This window comes from Anopheles ziemanni, chromosome 3, assembly GCF_943734765.1.
Source record: "Anopheles ziemanni chromosome 3, idAnoZiCoDA_A2_x.2, whole genome shotgun sequence".
In the NCBI taxonomy this organism is placed as follows: domain Eukaryota; kingdom Metazoa; phylum Arthropoda; class Insecta; order Diptera; family Culicidae; genus Anopheles; species Anopheles ziemanni.
In genome coordinates this window covers 25,434,103-25,453,196 of record NC_080706.1, presented here as the reverse complement: position 1 = coordinate 25,453,196, position 19,094 = coordinate 25,434,103, and the positions used below count along the sequence as shown (strand labels likewise).

The 19,094-nt window shown below is 45.7% G+C and overlaps 1 protein-coding gene across 1 annotated transcript; it reads right to left on the bottom strand.

Annotated features, from left to right (window-relative positions):
• Nucleotides 1-3,399: 3,399 nt before the first annotated feature.
• Nucleotides 3,400-16,498, bottom strand: LOC131284404 (organic cation transporter protein). Its single transcript, XM_058313259.1, has 5 exons — nt 16,421-16,498; nt 5,781-5,859; nt 4,712-5,081; nt 4,484-4,627; nt 3,400-4,417 (listed from the first exon to the last, which is right to left on the bottom strand). Exons 1-5 carry the CDS (start codon nt 16,496-16,498, stop codon nt 3,400-3,402), a joined length of 1,689 nt encoding a protein of 562 aa, XP_058169242.1.
• Between the last annotated feature and the right edge of the window lie 2,596 nt (nt 16,499-19,094).

The window sequence follows — 19,094 nt, the reverse complement described above, 5'->3', positions numbered from 1 at the left end:
TTCAACGCACGCACGCGCTTTCGCACGATCGAGGATCGGTCGATCGATAATGGCCGCATTTTCGTTACGCCCTCCGGCAAAGGCACCGCGCAGAGACTAAACAAAAACGTAGGAAAACAAAGCCAAAAAAGCTGGACGCGACATGGACGCGTTCCGTAACGAGTTAAACGGTGAACCAAAACTAACGCGCAGGTTTGCCAAAAACGGTCTGCGCTTGTTGATTTATGGTCGAGAAAAGCTGATAACCGAACAAAAAGTAACCATGCGTTGCAGCATCGAGCAGACAATCTTTATTTATGCCAGCGGCGAGTGTCGAAAACCTACAGGGTGTCAGAATGTTTTGTGCGCATTCTTTAACGTCCTTCCTGCACGCCATGCTTCTTGCATCGATACGCCATTGTTTGGAGGTGATTTGACGCACTGAGGGATTTATTTTTTTCCCATTTCATTGTCGCAAAATTCCATGAGGCACAGATATTTTGTTCAGTGCGGTTTTTGTATTCAATTGAAACACAAAGACGATCCCCTAAATAAGACGTTAAACAACGATATAGGTAAAGTAACATAATGCGATCATTACAATTGGCATGCAAAAGATGATTTAAACACTACACAACACAAAACAAAAAAAAACATTCAACATTAAAAAAAACAAAAAACAACATTCTAATAAAAACAGTTTACATAATATTTTTTTCTAATCCGTGAACGTCTTCTCTTTAGCAGTTTATATTTTTTGTTGACTATCTTTTTTGGTTCTGGTTTTTCATTCACTCTGGTGTTAGTAATTAAAACAAGGAAGAACATTCTACAAATCTTATGTTCCCATAAAAGTGTCAATGCTCAACGCAATACCTACTTACGAAATAATACCTGAAGCAGGAAGCTCTTGGCTTATGTAACTAATTTTGAAGTGAAATAAAATTGGTTATTTGATCAAATGCAGAAAGGATAAGAATCTTTTACACCATATGTGCTAAATTAAAATGAAATGTCTGTATTTATCCTATTTTTTTTAGCAATAGCTTCACTGTAGTTGCTTTATTGGTTGTTTTTTCACTTAAGTAGATAATTATATACGGTAATCTACCACTTCACGAAGGAAAATAATGTTTACGGTTAGGAACTAACCATAAATGATTATTGCTTTACCCTTACCTTAATCCATCGGATTTTGAGAAATCTTAGAGCATCTTCAAATGGACAAGAATGGGCCAACACCCTGGGCGATTTTGACCGGAGCGTAAAGTCATCCTTCCGGAAGGAGATACCCAGTGCAATCACTCCACTTCAGTGTGTTCCTGTTCAACAAGACGGCTTCGACAACATGCCTTGAGTATACTGTGGTGGCAGGAAATCTTGTGTCTCTGATCACGTCCGGTTGGCACTTCACAATCAAATGCTCCCCAGCGATTCGTTGGGCCAAGTGTTGTGTGGTGTTAAGCTCGACTGCGCTCTTCCTGTTGCCTGTATTGTGGTACATAATTCACCAACGGTAACAACAGTTGAGCAACAATTGTTTTCCACTTTCATGTTAGAGTCTTCGGTTGCAAACTCTTATACACGAACCCTTTTTCAGTGTTCAAGTTGTGAGCAAAGGTGTGGATGGTTCTTCTCCGATCGGCTGTTCGATTTCTGCTCGAGAACAATTTTTGCTACTGGACCACGTGTGGAAGCAAGTGACGGGAAAGGCATAAGAGTGCTCAAACGCCGACTGTGCAAAGAGGTCACAGAGGTAACGAGGAAAAGCAATCTTATGGGCCACTTGGGTCGGGCTTTACGACAAAATCGAACCATACCATAAGGGCACTTCAGACGGAGTGACAATTGTCCGCAGATACACCTTGAAGGTTCAATTGCTCGTTGACAAGGGCGCTAGGGGTCACAGTCCTGTGGGTGGAAACCTTCGCATAGTCAGACATACATTTAGAATAAATGTAACGAACTTTCGACGTGTTTTGAGTTCAATTTTCTTCGGTCGTTCTATAAATGTAACGATTTTAATCAACTTGGTGTGGTGGATGTAACCGTAAGGAACATTTCAACAACACACAAACATTAGAACGATTACGAGTACAGTTCCGCCAAGTACTGTTCCGCTCCGATTTGCGAATAATTAGCTGTACAACTTCAGTATTATAAGCTCCAATCGCATTTGACAAATCGTACTTGGCTTATAACCATTATCGTCCTAAGCTTGCTTTCATAAAAGGCTTCACACCAGATTTTTAGTACTGTAGTTCGTTCCGTACTTCAGATTTTACTAGCAATAAACGGTTTCCTAATGCGCCTTTTTGCGGTTGTACACGATCGAATATCAGTTACAAATCTTAAAAATTATCGTTATGCCATCGCCATAGTGAATTCATGAATTTTAGGAACTCCCAGCGAGCGAGGCTTTATGCTGCATGCTTTATGCTGCGTGTAATATCAGCCAATATATCATGGTTGCGCCTGAAACTATGCAATCAGCATGACGTGTTAAGTTTTCCAAAAAGACGTTGCATAGCAACTCGAAGCTATCTTTCGTTTGCGAAACAAATGGTTGCCATGTGAAAACTGGATGCTTTTTGCCGAATTTTCATGCCAACAGCAATTCAACACAACGCAACCCCAAAATTATGATTATTCATAAGACACTATTAGGCATCTCGTGAGCCTCCCCAAACGTTTCCTTTTCAGGCCAAAGGATGAAAGCATAAAGAAGCATAATAATTGCATGCTAACGGCAATAAATTTGTTCTTTTACTTTGCAGAAGAGTCTTAGACCGGTTGCTTTAGCACCGGTAGGACAAGTTTCCGAATAAATTTGTTGGCCATCGGTTGTTGAAGTGACCCTCCCCGATTCGGAGGTTTTTAACCGGAAAAAACACTCGGTTGGGGGCTTGGTTTTTAAAACATTTTGTATTGATTTTTATTTTTTTTTCTTTTTTCTCTGCATACACGCTGCTCTGGTTCTTCGCTACTCTTCTTTACAATAATATCGCATCCTCCGCGTTGGCCAAGGTAGCGGCAACCTAAATGCTACCATAACTGCTGGCACTACTGCCTACGCGGTTGGGATTCTTGCTTATTTCTGCACTTTAAATCTGGTTGCTAGTAAAATAAAAAAACAAATACACGTCCTACAGGCTTTCCTACACACAATCGAACACACTGAGAAGTGCTTTTTGCGTGACGTTTTGGTAGTAAAGTAAAATAAAAATGTGAAAGAGAGAACTATCGCATTTGACACATCTGCATCTACATCCCTGTTCACGGTAACGAACACATAGTGCCGCTTTTGGTTAGTTAGATAAACTAGTTTCGACGAACACCGACGCGACGACGACGCTGCGCAAGGAACAGTATGAACACTAAATGCTAACCGGGTCCGGGCTCCCAGTGGCCGCCTGGTGTCTAGTGCTTGCCGTTTTCTACACTTGCCGCCGCATCGGCGACCCCGTTGGTGGGTGCGCGCCGTTTGCCAAAGTTTTCGCCATCCTCGAGCGTCTCCGGCAGCGGATGGCCCTGGGTTTCCGGGAGGAAAAACACGCAGAAAGCACCGATGAGCGGCACGAGACCGAAGATGCACGGCGGCAGCCAGTACGCGATCGAGCCGAAGCCGGCCACGAAGGGCGCAATCATGGAACCGAACCGGGCAATCATCGAAGCCGTACCGATACCGACGTTCCGCACCACGGTCGGGAACAGCTCGCCGGCGTACAGGTACACCGTCGGGAAGCTGATGCTCATGCCGACCAGGCCGACGGACGCGAGTCCCACGTTGAGCGCGCTGGCGGACTGCGGCACGAACGCAATGACCAACATGGAGATTCCGGTCAGCGTGTTGGAGAAGATGAGCGTCTTCTTGCGGCCGTACGCCTTCATCATGTAGATGCAGAGGAGCGTACCGGGCAGCTCGAGGGCCGCACTGATCGCGACGTTCGTGTAGATATCGCCACCGGCGTGCCCAATGTACTGTGCCACGCCGAAGAACGCCAGCCCGCACACGAACCAGTTGAAGCACATGAACAGCGTCTTGGCGCGCATGTTGGGCGTGCGGAACAGATCCAGCACGTTGCCCTTCGAGTCGGAGGCGGACGCTGTGCGCGACTTCTCCTTCGCGTACAGCTCGATGTCGTTGCGGATCGTGGCGGACTCGATGTTGTTGCGCTTGGCGGCGGTCTCCAGCACCGTCACGGCACCGTCCACGTTGCCCGAGGTGAAGAGATAGCGCGGGGACTCCGGAACCAGCCAATAGTACGACAGCATCAGCACGGAGAAGATCGAGAGCGCGAACTGCAGCTCACGCCAGTCGCGCAGGAAGTAGGCGAACCCGGCCAGCGTCAGGTGGCCAAGGTTGAACGGGATCTGGTAGAGTACGGAGAACAGCTCGCGCCACTTGGGGCCAATGATTTCCATAATCAGCACGAAACTGTGAGGAAGAAAAGGAGGAGCTTTAGAATACCCAAGAATAGGCCATGGAAGCTTCTAACCTTACCTGGTAACCATGGTTCCGCCGGTTGCTACGGCTGTTAGGAAACGGAGTACTACGAACAACCAGAACGAACCAATGAGGGCAGTTGCAACTCCGGAAACTAGTTGAATGATTACCGCTACGACCAGCGGAGGTCTACGTCCATATCTGGATGGGAAAGAAAGATTAGAACCAAGTTGACAAAATTAGGAGACCTTCCTTGAAAACCCTAGGTAGTATATCCACACTTACTTATCGGCCAACGATCCGAACAGTACACCACCGACCAGGATACCGAACATGAAGATGGTCTGCGAGAGCTTGACGAGGTTCGCATCGAGACAGACCAGATCCCACTCGCTGGTGATGGTCGAGGCGAACGTGCTGTTGTCGTAGCTCCAGCTCGTGCACGCCGCATCGCACCGCTCGAGGGACGCATTGGACGCGCACGTGTAGTTGATCGAGGGCCCCAGGAAGATGATGCTCATCTGATGCCAGGCGACGGGGAACTTGAGCGGAAAGACCACCACACAGACCACGATGTGCCACCAGCCGAGCTGGCCCATCGCGCGCTGGATCGGATCGAGGTTCCATTTGGTATCGGACTCCTTCTTGGCCGTCACTGCAAACAGGGGGATAAGGTCAAAAAGAGCACGTTAGGATAAGGAATACTTGGGGCAAAAGTAGTGTTGATACAGATTCACACCACAGCCTACGTCAGCCTAAAATTAATAGACGCATCAATAAAGCGTTCCCAGCGCAAAGCCTAATCGAGTTAGAGAATAGGTGTCTAGAGTCTTTGCATAAATTTAAAACAAACTGTCCGACATAATCCGGTTCGGCGATATGATTTCTATCGGTCTGTGAATCTGATTGAGACACTACCAATGAACCGGTTGATACCCAAAATACTTGATAAGATTTGGCGAGGGAAACTCCATCGAACTGTCCGGTTTGAATCGGTCACTGCCGGTTCACCGTGACTAGATCAAGACCGAAAAACCGATACGAAACTGAGGATAAAACGATGATAAAAAATATATGAAACCTAAGATTATGCGAAAGAAACTCAGAAACCTTCCGTTCAACTAGTGGATTTCAACGGAGCGATTTTTTACTAGTTAAAAGAGTTTAAGACAAAGCTAAAATTTGTACGCCAATTCACACACCTCCAACATTTCCTGGGTATGGAAAAGCTGTACAGAGTTCGAGGTGTGTTGTTTTGTGTTACCTTGCCCAAAATTAGCGTTTCCTATCGATTTCAGCTTCTGCAATCTATTCCATGGACTTCCCACCGCTCGCAAGGTGCGTCAACGTGAACGGGAAGTTTGTCTCTCTTTCGTTCTGCCCACCAATGTAAGATTACTATCATAAAACGCCCCCCCTATGGGCTCGGTTCCCTGCTCAAACGTTACGAAAGAACACGCGAAAAAAGTTGAAACATAATTCATTCTAATCATGGCACAATTCTTTCCCCCGGGAAGGAGCCATCGACCGCTGGATCTACGTTAGCTCGTAACTTCTCCCGCTTCTGCTGTTCTTCTTTGCATCAGCTCTATCGGCTCTTTTCCGATGCACTACAATCATCTTAAACACCGTTGACTGGGAGACGCTAATTGGGAAGGAAACAACAACGACCAAAATTGCCAAAAATTGTCTTCACTTCGTGTCAGTTCGGGGATGCTTTTAGCACCTCTCGGTTGCGGCTCAAAAAGGCGTGACCCGACGAATTCATTCCGATGAGTCAAGGTTCAGTTGTGACTCTTTCTGCAACTAGGATGATTCTCTTTTGCGCTTTGTTTCTTTCAGTGAGTTTTCAACCCAAATGAAGGCACATTTTAGGCAAAATGTTATGTCACATAGGTTGCCTAAAACGAGGCACTCAGATTTGGAAGCGGCTGACAGACGGTGGTAAAAAGTTCCTGAGTCAAATCCATCGTTTGTTAGTGCGCTCTGTCTAAACACATATGTTTATTCGATTCGCAAACAGCTGCCTGTTCGGGTACATAATTCTAACAACATACGAACCGCACCGTATGTCCTTGACGCGCCACGATCGACCAGTACAATCAATCATCTCGCCAGAGACCACCATTATGATCACTTAACACTCTCCAGGAACTTGTCGATCACGGAAAGGGAGAGGTACAAAAAAACCGTTGATCACTTGGGCGGAATAGGAGAAAAAAATACAGGAAAGCACGGTTGAATCATCCTGTTCCGGGCAAGGGGGACTCCGCCGCTCGGAAATGATCGCCGGATGAAATAGCAAATTTAACGCCACCATCCATCCAGTGGTCGATCGCTGTGGGCTTGTGTGCGACGGGCCAATTGCAACCGCAAACACGCGCCCTTACTTTCACCCAGGAAGGGACAGGGGAAAGAGGGGGGAGGGATGGCAAACGATATACAAACACATCAGGCCCACAAACAGTCCGCGTACCGGATTTGTGGACATGCGAATCGAACGCCGTTCACGATGGCGATGGGAGTCTCGGGGCTGGCGGATTGATTTGGCACACAGGTGGATGTAATATTTACTGGTCAATTTTATTTGATTGCTCTCAATGTGAATGGCAAACGGCGTGTTACGCGATGGCCTCCGGAGGAAGTGAATAGTATTACGAAAAAAAAGAAAAACAAGAAACAGGAGTCATAGCTGCTCTATTTTTGAAATTTCCGCACAAAAGTTTGGAAGAAAACAAAAGTTTAATAAATAATTAATTAATGAAAGGCAGCGAAAGGGAAACTGCTTTCTTCCTCTGCGCTGAACTCTTCCGCTTCGGTCAGTTTTTTTTTTATTTTTACACAAGCACCAGTCCGAAAAAAAACCTAATCGAAAGTTAAACGAAATGAGCCCGACAAAAGCAAAATCCAATTCCACTTACATCAGCCGTATTTCAGTTGCATCCTCCGCTGCATTCGTAATGTTACGAACACGTCGGTTCGGGCGGGACATGGCCAACAAACCGCCACCCGGCGAGATCCCGCCATATTAATCGCGATCGCGGGCAAAAGCAAAAGAAACCAGGGAGTTAATAAAACTTGGATTATTTCATTTTCCTCCTTCTCTTGCTTCGCCAGCGGGTGTTTATTAATGCTCGTTTGGTACGATTTCTTCATTTTAAGCGACGAAAATTGCAGAAGAAGGCATAAGGAAAACCCGGGGAAGGAAAAAAATGGGTTTAAAAACACGTGTCGAATAAACAATCGACCACCGGAGGATGCCGAAATGCAACCGAATAGAGGAAACATATTCCACACTCACGATGCTCGTTGGGGAGGCGGTAGCAATGCGTGTCTTTTATGTACATTAATTTATTGTAACCTTTTCGGTGAAATGAAACCCACGAAAGAGGGATAAAGGCAACAACATAAAAAACCTCCCCGTGGCAATGGAGGACTTTGTAGCTAAACGTTTCGTAGGTCAGGTCAGGCCAGGGTCGTCGCAGGTCGAGGATGCCCGCGCGGGATCGGCCCGCCGGTGACACGTGACGACAGTGAGATAATTTATTTTGCCACGAAATGGGAAAGACAACGGCCGAACCACAAACCGAACGGAACCGTTCAAGCTCGCGGAAAGAAGAACGAAAAACGTTCAAAATGGAAATACGAGAAACCGCCGCGAATCCGATCGCGAGGGTTAACGATTCCTTTAAATTTTGAAATTGGAAAACAGTAAGAATAAGGCAGATACTCGATGAAATAGTATCACTTGCGTTTTTTGGTTCGAATCATCGGCGCAAAGCAAACGACAAGATCTCGCATATGCTCTGCAGCACGTTCGTCCAAAGGTTGTGATCATTTGTGCAGATGCTTGCTTGATCTCAGCCACATGTTGGTGATGCAAGTTATGCTGAAAACGAACGTGACAAACAGATGACATTGTTTAAGCCTTCGTTCATCGTATCGTTCACTGGTGAAATCATTCTTTTAAAATATTTTCTCCAACCAGCGACCATGGCGAACTGTCGGCGAACCGACGAGCGAGACATTTTGCGGAGCCATAATGAAGACGCCAATCATGGCGCAGAAGAAAGCTGCTCTCGGCTGCATCGGTTTTGCTCTAAATGGGAATTTGCTTTTCCCCTCCCTTCTCCGCCACCAATTGACTTGCCTTGGGGTGCTTTTTCAACCGCAACCAAATCAAACCGTCCATCGGTCCGTGCCTACGGGAAAGTTGCTGATTAGCGCCTTCCACCGGCAACAATACCGGGGCTGTAGATGTACGCGGCTTGTCGCTATCAACCTTGATTTGGCTTGCCTGTTGCTGATGCGATCGTATCTTCGTTGAAATGAAAATGATTTTTACTCACAGGCCTCACGGGGGTAAGCTGGCGATTTGTTTCCCCATACCATCCCAAGGGTTAGTCCGTACGGAGAGCGTGGAAAATGAGCTAACACACCGGCCCGGCGAAGGGCGAGCGAAACGAGCGCGCGCGCAGCGGTTGCGTGGAAAACCGATGAAAAGCAGTGCCAATAGCGACTAATGATCTTCGCAGTCGAACGAAACGACAACAGTTGTCGAGGGCGCCCATTCCACTCTGTCCCATCCCCCCCCCCCCCCCCCCCCCCCCCCCCCCCCCCCCCCCTTTAATGATGATGATTGATGAGGAAGGAAAGCTAAGAGTCGACGCAAGACAAACATGACAACATAGGGCGGATAGGTTCCGCATGCGATGTCGCCTGATGTTTTATTTGCTTACATTTGAAAAAAATGGAAAAATGTTTATGCAGGAACCAACACTCTGGCGGGTTCCGAACCGGATGACAACGATTGTCGTCACCCCTAGGACACGATAACAGCATCCGCATGGTGGTTTGAGTGCGGGAAAAATCATTTCCCATCCTTCGTTTTCCAACCGGCGACCAGAACCGAGCTGGCAGCTAATCGGTTACCAATTACTGAGGAGGGAACTCTACCGATCACTTTAAAAAAGCAAACCCACTTCCAATGTCACCGCGCGTGGGAAACGTGTTAAAAGCAAAAGGCAAAAAGAACACATTTATCTCTCGCGCAACAGGCGAAACCAATTTCCGCAACGCCCACGTTTTCCACCGGCTTTCCACGACAGGGTTTTGCGTGCGTAAGAACACGAGCACGAGGTTCGGAATCGAAATAGCTCACGCTCGATTGTTTGCATCTTCACATTTTCCAACACTTTCCCACCGCACCTCAGCACCGTCCCCGTTCCATCCGTTTCGCTTTTGCGAAAAGCGACTTCTTGCATGCCGATAAATATTCCATCCCCCTCCCCCTCCCCGGGGCGTGACTTACGCAAATCGTCGCGTGTTTTGGTTTTGAAAATCAACTATTTTTGGACCACGCGGACGGGCCTCCCGGTTTGATTGAAACGTTCGCCCGACCGTTTTTGTCGTGTCTCGTGGTTCAGTCTCGGACGGGTGAGGCTAATGTTACCATCGCCTATCGCTAAGCACCACCGCAAACTCCCCCCCGGCCTCCCCTTCCCAAGACCTTGACAATGGCCGGTGATGCGATGCCGTTCCATGTGCGAGCAAGTTTATGGACATTGTTGCACTGTTGTATTTTGTTTTCCATTTTCGTTTCTTTTGCGTGACCGTTCCCTCTAAACTTTAATGTTATTTTTCTACGATTTAAGCAAAAAAAAAAAACAATCTCCTGTGTCCCAAACTCAATGCAACACGACCCGTTGGATGTAAAGTACATCAACTCGTCTATCAGTCTGTTCGACCGAACCGAATTGGATTCGGTTGATTTAAAGATGTAAAGAGACCTTCTGGTGACACGCGACCACAGCATCTAACGGGGTCAAAGCCGTACGGCAAACCGGAGAGTCTGCACACATCTTGGCTGGACGCGGCCAGAGAAGGTAACGGTCGAACGGAATTTCAATTTAAATGTGGGTCAAGATTGACGGCCTGCGAAACTAATTATTGCTTCATAATCGCGTAGCTAGAAATTGATTTGATGCCAAGTGTACAGTTTGTGTACATCGTCGGGTATACTTCGTCAGGTACTTGGACTCACGATATTTAATGTTATCTTATCATAAAACAAAGTTTAAAACAACGAACGTAAACTCACTTTTCATCACGTGCTTTTCTTTGTGTTTTCAAAATCGCTTGTTTAAGCGGTTTCTTTACTACAGCCGAAGCGATTGGCGAGAAAAGTTCACACACAGCAATGCCCGAGCGAGCAGCTTAACTATTGTTCAGTTCACTTTCTGGTAGCCCGCTAAAATCTCCTGCTGCTGCTGCTGCTGCTCCTGCTTGTACTCTGGTTACTTTCGTTTATTTTACTTTCAAATCGAACTGCGATCGGTCTACTGACGGTAGTTCTAGTGGGCATCGGGCGCAAAAGACCTTCACCTGCGATCGCGTGGTTCGCAATCGAAGCCAAACTTCTACTCCACGAAGAAAACGCGTCCACCAACCGTTGGCGTTACGGTGCGTTACGATGTTGGTCCCCAGCTGTGCTCTTAAGCCAAATCCGATCACTACTTTTTTTACACACAAACACTCTCTCTCTTATGTTGTTATGCTTCCCGCACGGAACGCGATTTTACTAGAAGGCCAAAACGTTCGCCACCGAAGCGATCGTGCGCCGTACTGTCGACGATCGGTTTGTTTACGAACGGTTTTATAGCCGCGCCCCGCCAACGAGCGAGGTTGTGCACCTCCACCGGACACGCGCTTGAACGGGACTGCCGGTGTGCGAGCGGGATTTCCCCGGCGTAGGCCCCCAAAAGCCGGCGTCCACTCCACGGCGTGACGTTTTTTCGCGTTCCGCGCGATCTTTTTCCGTCTCTCGCGAGAAAATGGGATTTCTCTTGAAAGCGGCCCCCCGAAGCTGTGGCGAGCAATCGGTTCGGTTTTGGTGGGAGAAAACGAGAGGGAGACCAGCAACAGTCCGGGCAGGGAAATCTATTACCCAGCAAATACAGTATATTTCAAACCATTTACTTCAAGGACTCGGAATAAAGGAAAATAAACTAACTCGCGCGGCATCCCTTTTTCCAATATTTCAATCAAAAGTGTTAACCATAAATTTCAAGAATCAAAGAACATTTCAATTAACAAGTTTCTACATCTTCGAACGGACGAGTAACTTGAATTATCGCCTAAAATGAGTCACTAACGACCTTTTTTGCACAGTTTACCTCTGTGATGCGTTCGTTACTTTGAACGCTTTTCCTAATTTGTTTACCTTAATTAGTTTTAACTTCGGGTGAGAAATAATGCAGTTCTGTTTTTGAATCGGATTTCAAAACTATTTACTTGATTAAGTAAAAAAAAGTAGCCCCCGATAAATGACGATATCAACAGGATTATATTTGAAACTATTTTTTGTTATTTAACATGTTGTACTTCTAATGTTTGCAGTCTCATACTAGGTTTTGAAAGAGAAGACCCTTTTGCGTGGGTTTGTTAGAGTCCATGTTTTGGTTGGAAGACTAAGTAAAATCTCATTAGCATACAATAAATGTGGGATTTAATGAAAAACTAAATCAAGTAACTGGCTTCTGCTACAAATTGTAGTTACGTGGCTCAGGAATATTCCCCTTTCAAAAAGTGGAATCTCTCTGAAAAAGCCTGTAAACCCATGGCAAGGGCAAAAAGGGCCACTTGAGTCGCGCGAGAGCAGCTTTCGACCGCGTACTTCGTCGGGTTGAGCGAAAAAACATGGAAAAGTGACAACACACCGGGGAGAGCGTTCGGTGACTTTTGCCTGGTCGACTTTGTGTACTGGAAACTGGAACCGTACGGCCGTGTACGAGTTATGGCAAGCATAATCGAGACCACGACAACAAAACGGTAGTGATGGTGACGAGCGGGAGGCAAATGGTGCGCGACTTAGTCGGGGAATTCCCTGCGCATCGCCAGAGTCGTAAGATAAACCAGCATGAATGTTTAATTACAGCCACTATCGTTGCGATGCAAGTCAAGCAATGCGCCCCATTTGATGGCTGATGCAATCGTCCCTCGGCGGCCACTGGTCGATTGGGTTATCCATCAAAAGCAAATAAAAAAAAAATACCGAGGAGGTGTGTTTCCGAAACAAATTTCCCACCCCGCAAACCGGTTCCGGATTGGGTTTGGGGAAGAGAGATTTTCCATCCGGTAATCTGGCCGGGGTGCGCGGGGGTTTATGCAAACGGAAGACACGCTCGATGGCTATTTATAACATGCATCGAAACCATTCTTCTCTATTGACGGATGTTAGGTAAATAATTTCACGGACCAGTTCAGATCATGTCAATGCAAATGAAAAACACATGTACGCTGATTTAAATCGTGCTTTAAAGAAAACAACGTTGAAGAGCAAACAGTTCAGACAGTTATTAGCGTAATTTATCCAAAGAGTGTCATAAAGCGATTGGCTACCGGAAAGTTTGTTAGGGCGTTAGCGTCTTGGTCCTGTTTGCCCATCACAAGCCTCTAATCTAGTCTCATAGTTTATAATTTTGGATAATCTTAACATATCAACCGCTACCTTCAAACTGCATCATATGTGTTTTATCTTATCTTTTAGTAATAAACTTGAAAGCTGAGTGTCATATCACGAAGTGTCTGACTCCTGAAAAGTGGGTCATTTAGTGCTAATCTAATACTAATGAAGAGACTCGTAACATCACAGATCATAAACCTGTTACCACTTATTATATTTTTCGAGTGATTTAAGATAAACTTCATATATACACCGTCAGATTGCATTATATAGTAATTGTTTTATCTTATGGCAATACACTTTTTTTAACATTCTGAGAAACACCCGCGCTCTTCAGTACAAACAAAAACAAAAATGATTTAATTGCGATTGTATGGACAACGTAATTCACTTCTAGGATTCAGTAAACAATTTATCTATTAGTGTACATCATTCCTGTTGAACCGTTCTTCGTCATTTCCTCGGATCGAAAGCGATACTCAATTTTCGCACTGCACGCAACCTCCACTCAGCCCTGGCCCAGCCCAGCCCGGCGGCTCAATTACTAGCTCAATTGTAAATAGTTGCAAGGCTAAACGTCCACACCACCCTCAACTTCCACCGGAGGCAAAAGAATGGTTCACCCTTCAGTGAACTTTGCACTGCAAAACACAAACATAAGGAATCCGTCGTTTGCGACGACCGACGATTGGTGAAAATAACTTATCCGTTTGGTTTACGAGCGAGCCAGCCCTGCAAGGGTTAACATTATCTACAGCTAGCGAGTAATCCACACAACGATCGTCTATCATGCAACCTGAAACTCCTCTGTCCAATTTATCTCCACTCCACGCCGTGAAAAGTGGACAGCACCATTACCGGGCGGGCCGTTCTAAACCCGCGTAGAGTGGCTAAGTAATTGGAACTGCTTCAGGAAGGAAGGTTTCCTCTCCCTGCCTGAAAACAACGCTCAAATTATTGCATTCAGGGGTGATGTTTGACGTTGGTCAGCTGATACAATATTGCGCGCTTTTATACACACGCTGGTGGTGAAATATGCAAACTGTAAATTCTACTAATGGCATTTATTTTCATGTCAAGTTTGAAAGTGAAACGAAAATGAAAGTAGACATTTTTCAAATGGGTACAATTCTTAAAATTCCCCTCTAGAGTGACTATTCTTTATAATTTATCCGAGAAAAACGAGTACAACAACCTTTCCCGATGCAGGTGGAGTGCGGCCTTAGCTGCCCTTGCGAACCCTGGAGCTGTAAAACCACATCATTGACACATAAATTCCCCCCCGGGCAATGTCGTTAATCGCCGCGTCCATCAGCCACGGTGCAATGGCTTGCTAGCCGGTTCTAGCCGGTTACAAAAATCCCTCACCGTCACCGGTGGCTTCCCCAGACAAGCTCTTACATATACGATTCACCTGCAAAGTAATGTTGCGTCTAGAACTGCGTCGTAGAACGCTATTTCAAAAAACCAAAAATAAAAGAAATCATCAGGTGAAAGGCAGAGTGAACGCACTCGTGGAGCGTGCCATGAACGGAGGGGGGCCCGCGCACGTCAAAAGTCTCGGCGGGAATTACCCACGTCTTCGGACATTCAAGGCCGAACGCAAACCGTGGTTGGAACCGGTGCCCGATCTCCGCCAGTGATTCAAATCGTCTTCGAGGCGTGACCGCAGTCCATTTGCACCCGAATCGAAATGATAATGGTCAATAAAGATGAATCAAAGCAGGCTTCGGGCTACCGGTTCTGTTTTCACAGCCTACTTCCGGAAAAGTGACCAAAGCGGTCATCGAAGGATACGATCGGCTTAAAAGCAACGCAAGCCGGGTGACTCAATGTGGCAACTCGGTGGATGTGGCATGTTTGTAGCAGGAATTTCGCACCTTCGCCAGTTGGAGCCACATTACGGTTGCTTACCAACCTCGTTAGCGGCGTCTATTTAGCATCGAAGGGGCGGGGACATCCAGGTTTTCCCATAGAAACAAAAACACATTAGCGTCCGGGAAGGAGGGAGATGATTCGTAAACATTTGTACGTAAAGTGCGATCGAAGGTTTGCTTGTTTTCTTTAATTGCGCCAAACAACTGTCGACGGTCGTGGAAATGGTCTCCCTGACCATTCGTACACAACGTACCAATTATTGGCAAATAGTTGCGTCGCTAATTGACTACTAAAATCCAGATGGAGCGCTATGAATCAAAGACGCGCGCATTTACAAGCGACACTAAACATAATCGATGCGAAACCGGAGATTTTTAACCGTTTGTGCTTTTCATTTGCGTCCGTCTGTCAAGGTTATTAAACAGAATTAGGCACTTCAAATGGAAGTCTGATGAACCATCAAATATCTACTTTGATTTCTTCCTCTACTTCTACGTTTTTTCTTCCTCTAACATTTTTTCCATACTCGATCTATCAGTTTGTTATCAGTTGGTTGAGTGTGATTCTAGTGGCATGAAAAACAGTTTAATTTTCTTTAATTTTCTACATTGACCTATGGCACCATAAATCGTTAGAACAGTTCCTGCTGGTGCCTCGCATTATCGATAGCTTATCAATAGTTTTTCACCTCACTATCAACTGGCGCAACTATCGATGGCTTCGTTGAATGTATTCCAGCCCAATTTGGAATGCACATTCGTCCCACTTGATAGTGGATCATACACGGAAGAAAACCCCGTCTTGAGCGCTTAAATGTCTACACTTTAGAGACAAGGCAGGAAAACACCAAAGAAAATCCTGATAATTCCAGCGATCATGGAGGGATTAAGGGACGCGTGACACAACGTCGCTAATTAAAGCACCTCTCTGTAGTGATAAGATGTTCAGTGAACGGCAACTGAATGAAGTAAACAGACGTACACAAAAAAAAACGAAAAAATAGGAATGAAGTGCAGAACGTTACTGTCCATGGTGTCCCTTAAAATCCGGAATCTGGACTATTGATAACCTCTCGTAGGCTTATAACAACAAGTTGAGGTTCGTTGCAACGAGGCATTGGGAGCGGGCAGAGTCCCAATGACGTCTAAAAATAAGAGACAGTCCTAGAGATAAGCGCATCGGGGGCGATTACGAAAAATAATAAACAATCTTTAAGCCAAATGAAAGCGAAACACACAAATCGATCGAGCTGGTCATTAGGCCAATCTTCTTTGGAGGCAGAGGTTAAATTTACTTTCCATCCCAGTTTGTGGTCAATGAAATGCGTCTGTTAAAACATCTTCCACGCAAATTGCGCATCCTCTTTGCCATGGTAGCTAACAGCTGGACTAGAAGTTGGTAAGGCAAACACGAGCTCACCCGTCGGTGCACTTCATTGACTTGACTACTGGGGACGTCTGTACGCTTGTTTGTTTGTTTGTTTGTTGATTAGGGTTCAGGTTTCACCGTCACGGTGCAACGCCGGTTGGTGTAAAATATCTACGCTCGAATAGTTTGACCTGCGCCACGGAGCGGAGCCTCGGAAACGGGAAAGTGGCACTCAACGCGGCGCTCAACATGGTTTTTGTGCATCTATATATATATGGGTTTACTTTACCTTTTTCCGACTCATCCGGTCGGTTCTGATCCTGCAGCTCTATGCCGGAGTGCGTGTCCGTTGTGGCAGCCATGCCAGGCTTCCTGTCGGGTTGGTAGGCACGGTAGTAACTGAGGGTAAATGCAAACCGTAGCAAGCGCTGATTGTAAAACGACACAACAAAGTTCCACAGAGAGCACACAAAGTTCACTGTCAAGGTAACGATGCTCGCACTAGCGCGCCGCACTGAGGACTGAGGCCGATCCGTCGGTGATCACGGTTCGCCGACAAATGATGATACCATTCAAACGAACTGGCTGTCCGCCACGCCTGTCAGCTAGGGCCGCGCTCCCTATGCGAGGCAACTACTTATCGCCCACCGAGCGGTATAACAGAACCGGCGATAGGACCAAGACGATACGGTCGCTGTACCGATGGTGACAGATTTAACAAGCATGGAGTCCATCGGTGCAGGCCTGCTGCGATCATTTTTCAAGTGCGTGGTGAAAGAAGAAAGCCAACACCAACAAACCGAAAGTGTTGCCGTTTACATTCACATTAGCATCGTCCAGGTTATTTCTTGCTTTAACACCATTTTATCAGTGGAATGAGCTACCTCTTCTCGTACGTGTTGTGTATTTATTTTGAATTAACAATTATGGCACCATTCTGAAATGTTTTTCCTATTCCCAGGGATGGCTAGGGCAAACAAGGACCCCTTGTGTCATCAGCCTTTGCAAAAAAACAGTAATATACACAATATAAGAAATAGCATAGCCGGCTACGTCCGCTGTGCATTCTCCTAACGAAATCAATAAATTATGCCATTCAAAAGAAAGCATTTACCCTACGTACATAAGGGACTTGGTGTGCACACATTAACTGGCACTTGAGAAGACCACCGGAAATAAGATCCCATTTACACCCGAGCGTGCGTGTGACAAAAACCACGCACTCGTGCATTTTACAAGTACGAACAGGAAAGCCAAAAAAGTGACAGCGAAAGTTATCTTCCCTTGTTGCCGGGCTGCAGTTGGAAAGTAAAACAGCCAGTAAAATTCCCGCCGTCCGTTTCAGACGCTCACCACTAGAACCGGGTTCCTTTGGAGTTCTTCGTCGTGTGTGCCGTGGACCGGGACGGTAATTTGCATTCGTTATCCGATTCGGGTGAACAAAGGCAAAAATAAACGGCGAACGGCCAAAAATTTGAAGGTTCGCGGGACCGAGATGTCGGATACCGAGGTGTGGTATTTCAATGTGACAATTTAGTTTTATCTGACCCAAAATTGGTCCTCCACCATCCCGCACTCCCTACGTTTGGACGTAGGTATTCGTGGCTGCGAGGGAGTATAACGGTGGCACGATTAATCAATTGCCTGCCCGCGGGTAGTAACGACCGACGAAGACGTCGTTTCAACCGACTAGACGTATCTTCCCGTCACACGTTGTCCCGTGGAGCCATCATTCTTGGCGTGCTTTGTCCGTAGTTCAAGGTTAGATCTGTACGCTGACCTCACACATGGTTCTTATCCAACCAGCAGCACTCCGTTAATTCGATTTGATCACTCGTGTTACAATTTTCTTACGCTAAAAGAAATACAATGTCGAATGGAGAACGGCACAACGAACATCTACAATCCAGATAAATCACCCACTTCGTGGTTACACATGATTCCCGAGTTCGGCATCGCATCTGTCTTATCTTTGTTCTCGAATGGAATTTCAAGATGCTGGACAGTACGACAATGTAGCCATTTGTAACGGCTGCAGCAATTAAATTAGCAGAAGAGGATGGATTAATTAAACATTGACCGTGTTTCGTAATTAAAACGAAACGAACTGACGGTACACTGACTGGCAACGTTATGAAATTAGTAAGAACGAAAAGATTTTTCAAGAACGCTATGTTTCCAGATTTAGTTGAACAGTAGTAGATGTTTTCTTTTATTTATCTTCTTGTTTGTTATTTGCTTTAAAGTGAGAGAATAGACTTTTTAGTTTTAATTCTTGTTTTCTGTTTTAGTTAAACTTGATTCCGATGCGTTTAAAACCTTCATTTGCCTGCCCGGTTGTTTTTGTCACTCTTCTTTTAGGAGCCTTTTATGGGTTTGGTGTAAGTAAATCCATTTCTTTTTGGCAGAGTTTCAAAAATGCATTTAGTTTCGCGTATTTGTTCGTTAGAGTTTGTAATTTGTAACAGACCACCGGTGGTGCCCGGTTGCAGAATAATAATATTTGCTTTACACATACTACTTAGTTTGAAATCGAGTGATTCCTAGTTTCCGGCGCTGGTAGAAACAAACACCTAATGCCGCTGGATGCCTTTTTGTGTACGAATTATGAATCAGTTAGGATATTACCGCGCGGGGCAGGAGCGCGTTCGTGAGATAACCGGTTGATAAATGCAGGATAATGTTGCTGATCTGTACTAAAATATTCACCATTGTCTATCCGATTGACCATGTGTGTGAATGTTTGTCTGTGTGTGTGTGAAAACTGTATCCCTCCATTTAATTCCACCAAATGTTGTCCTCATCGACTTTTCATCGAACACCCACCAGTGATTATACGTTTGTACGTCGAATAAGAGAAATGAAAAATAAAACTAGACACACTGGAAGCAACATTTTCAGCACAACGTTCACATCGATTACACCCACGATCAGGTAGCGACAGTGCACAGGCAAAAC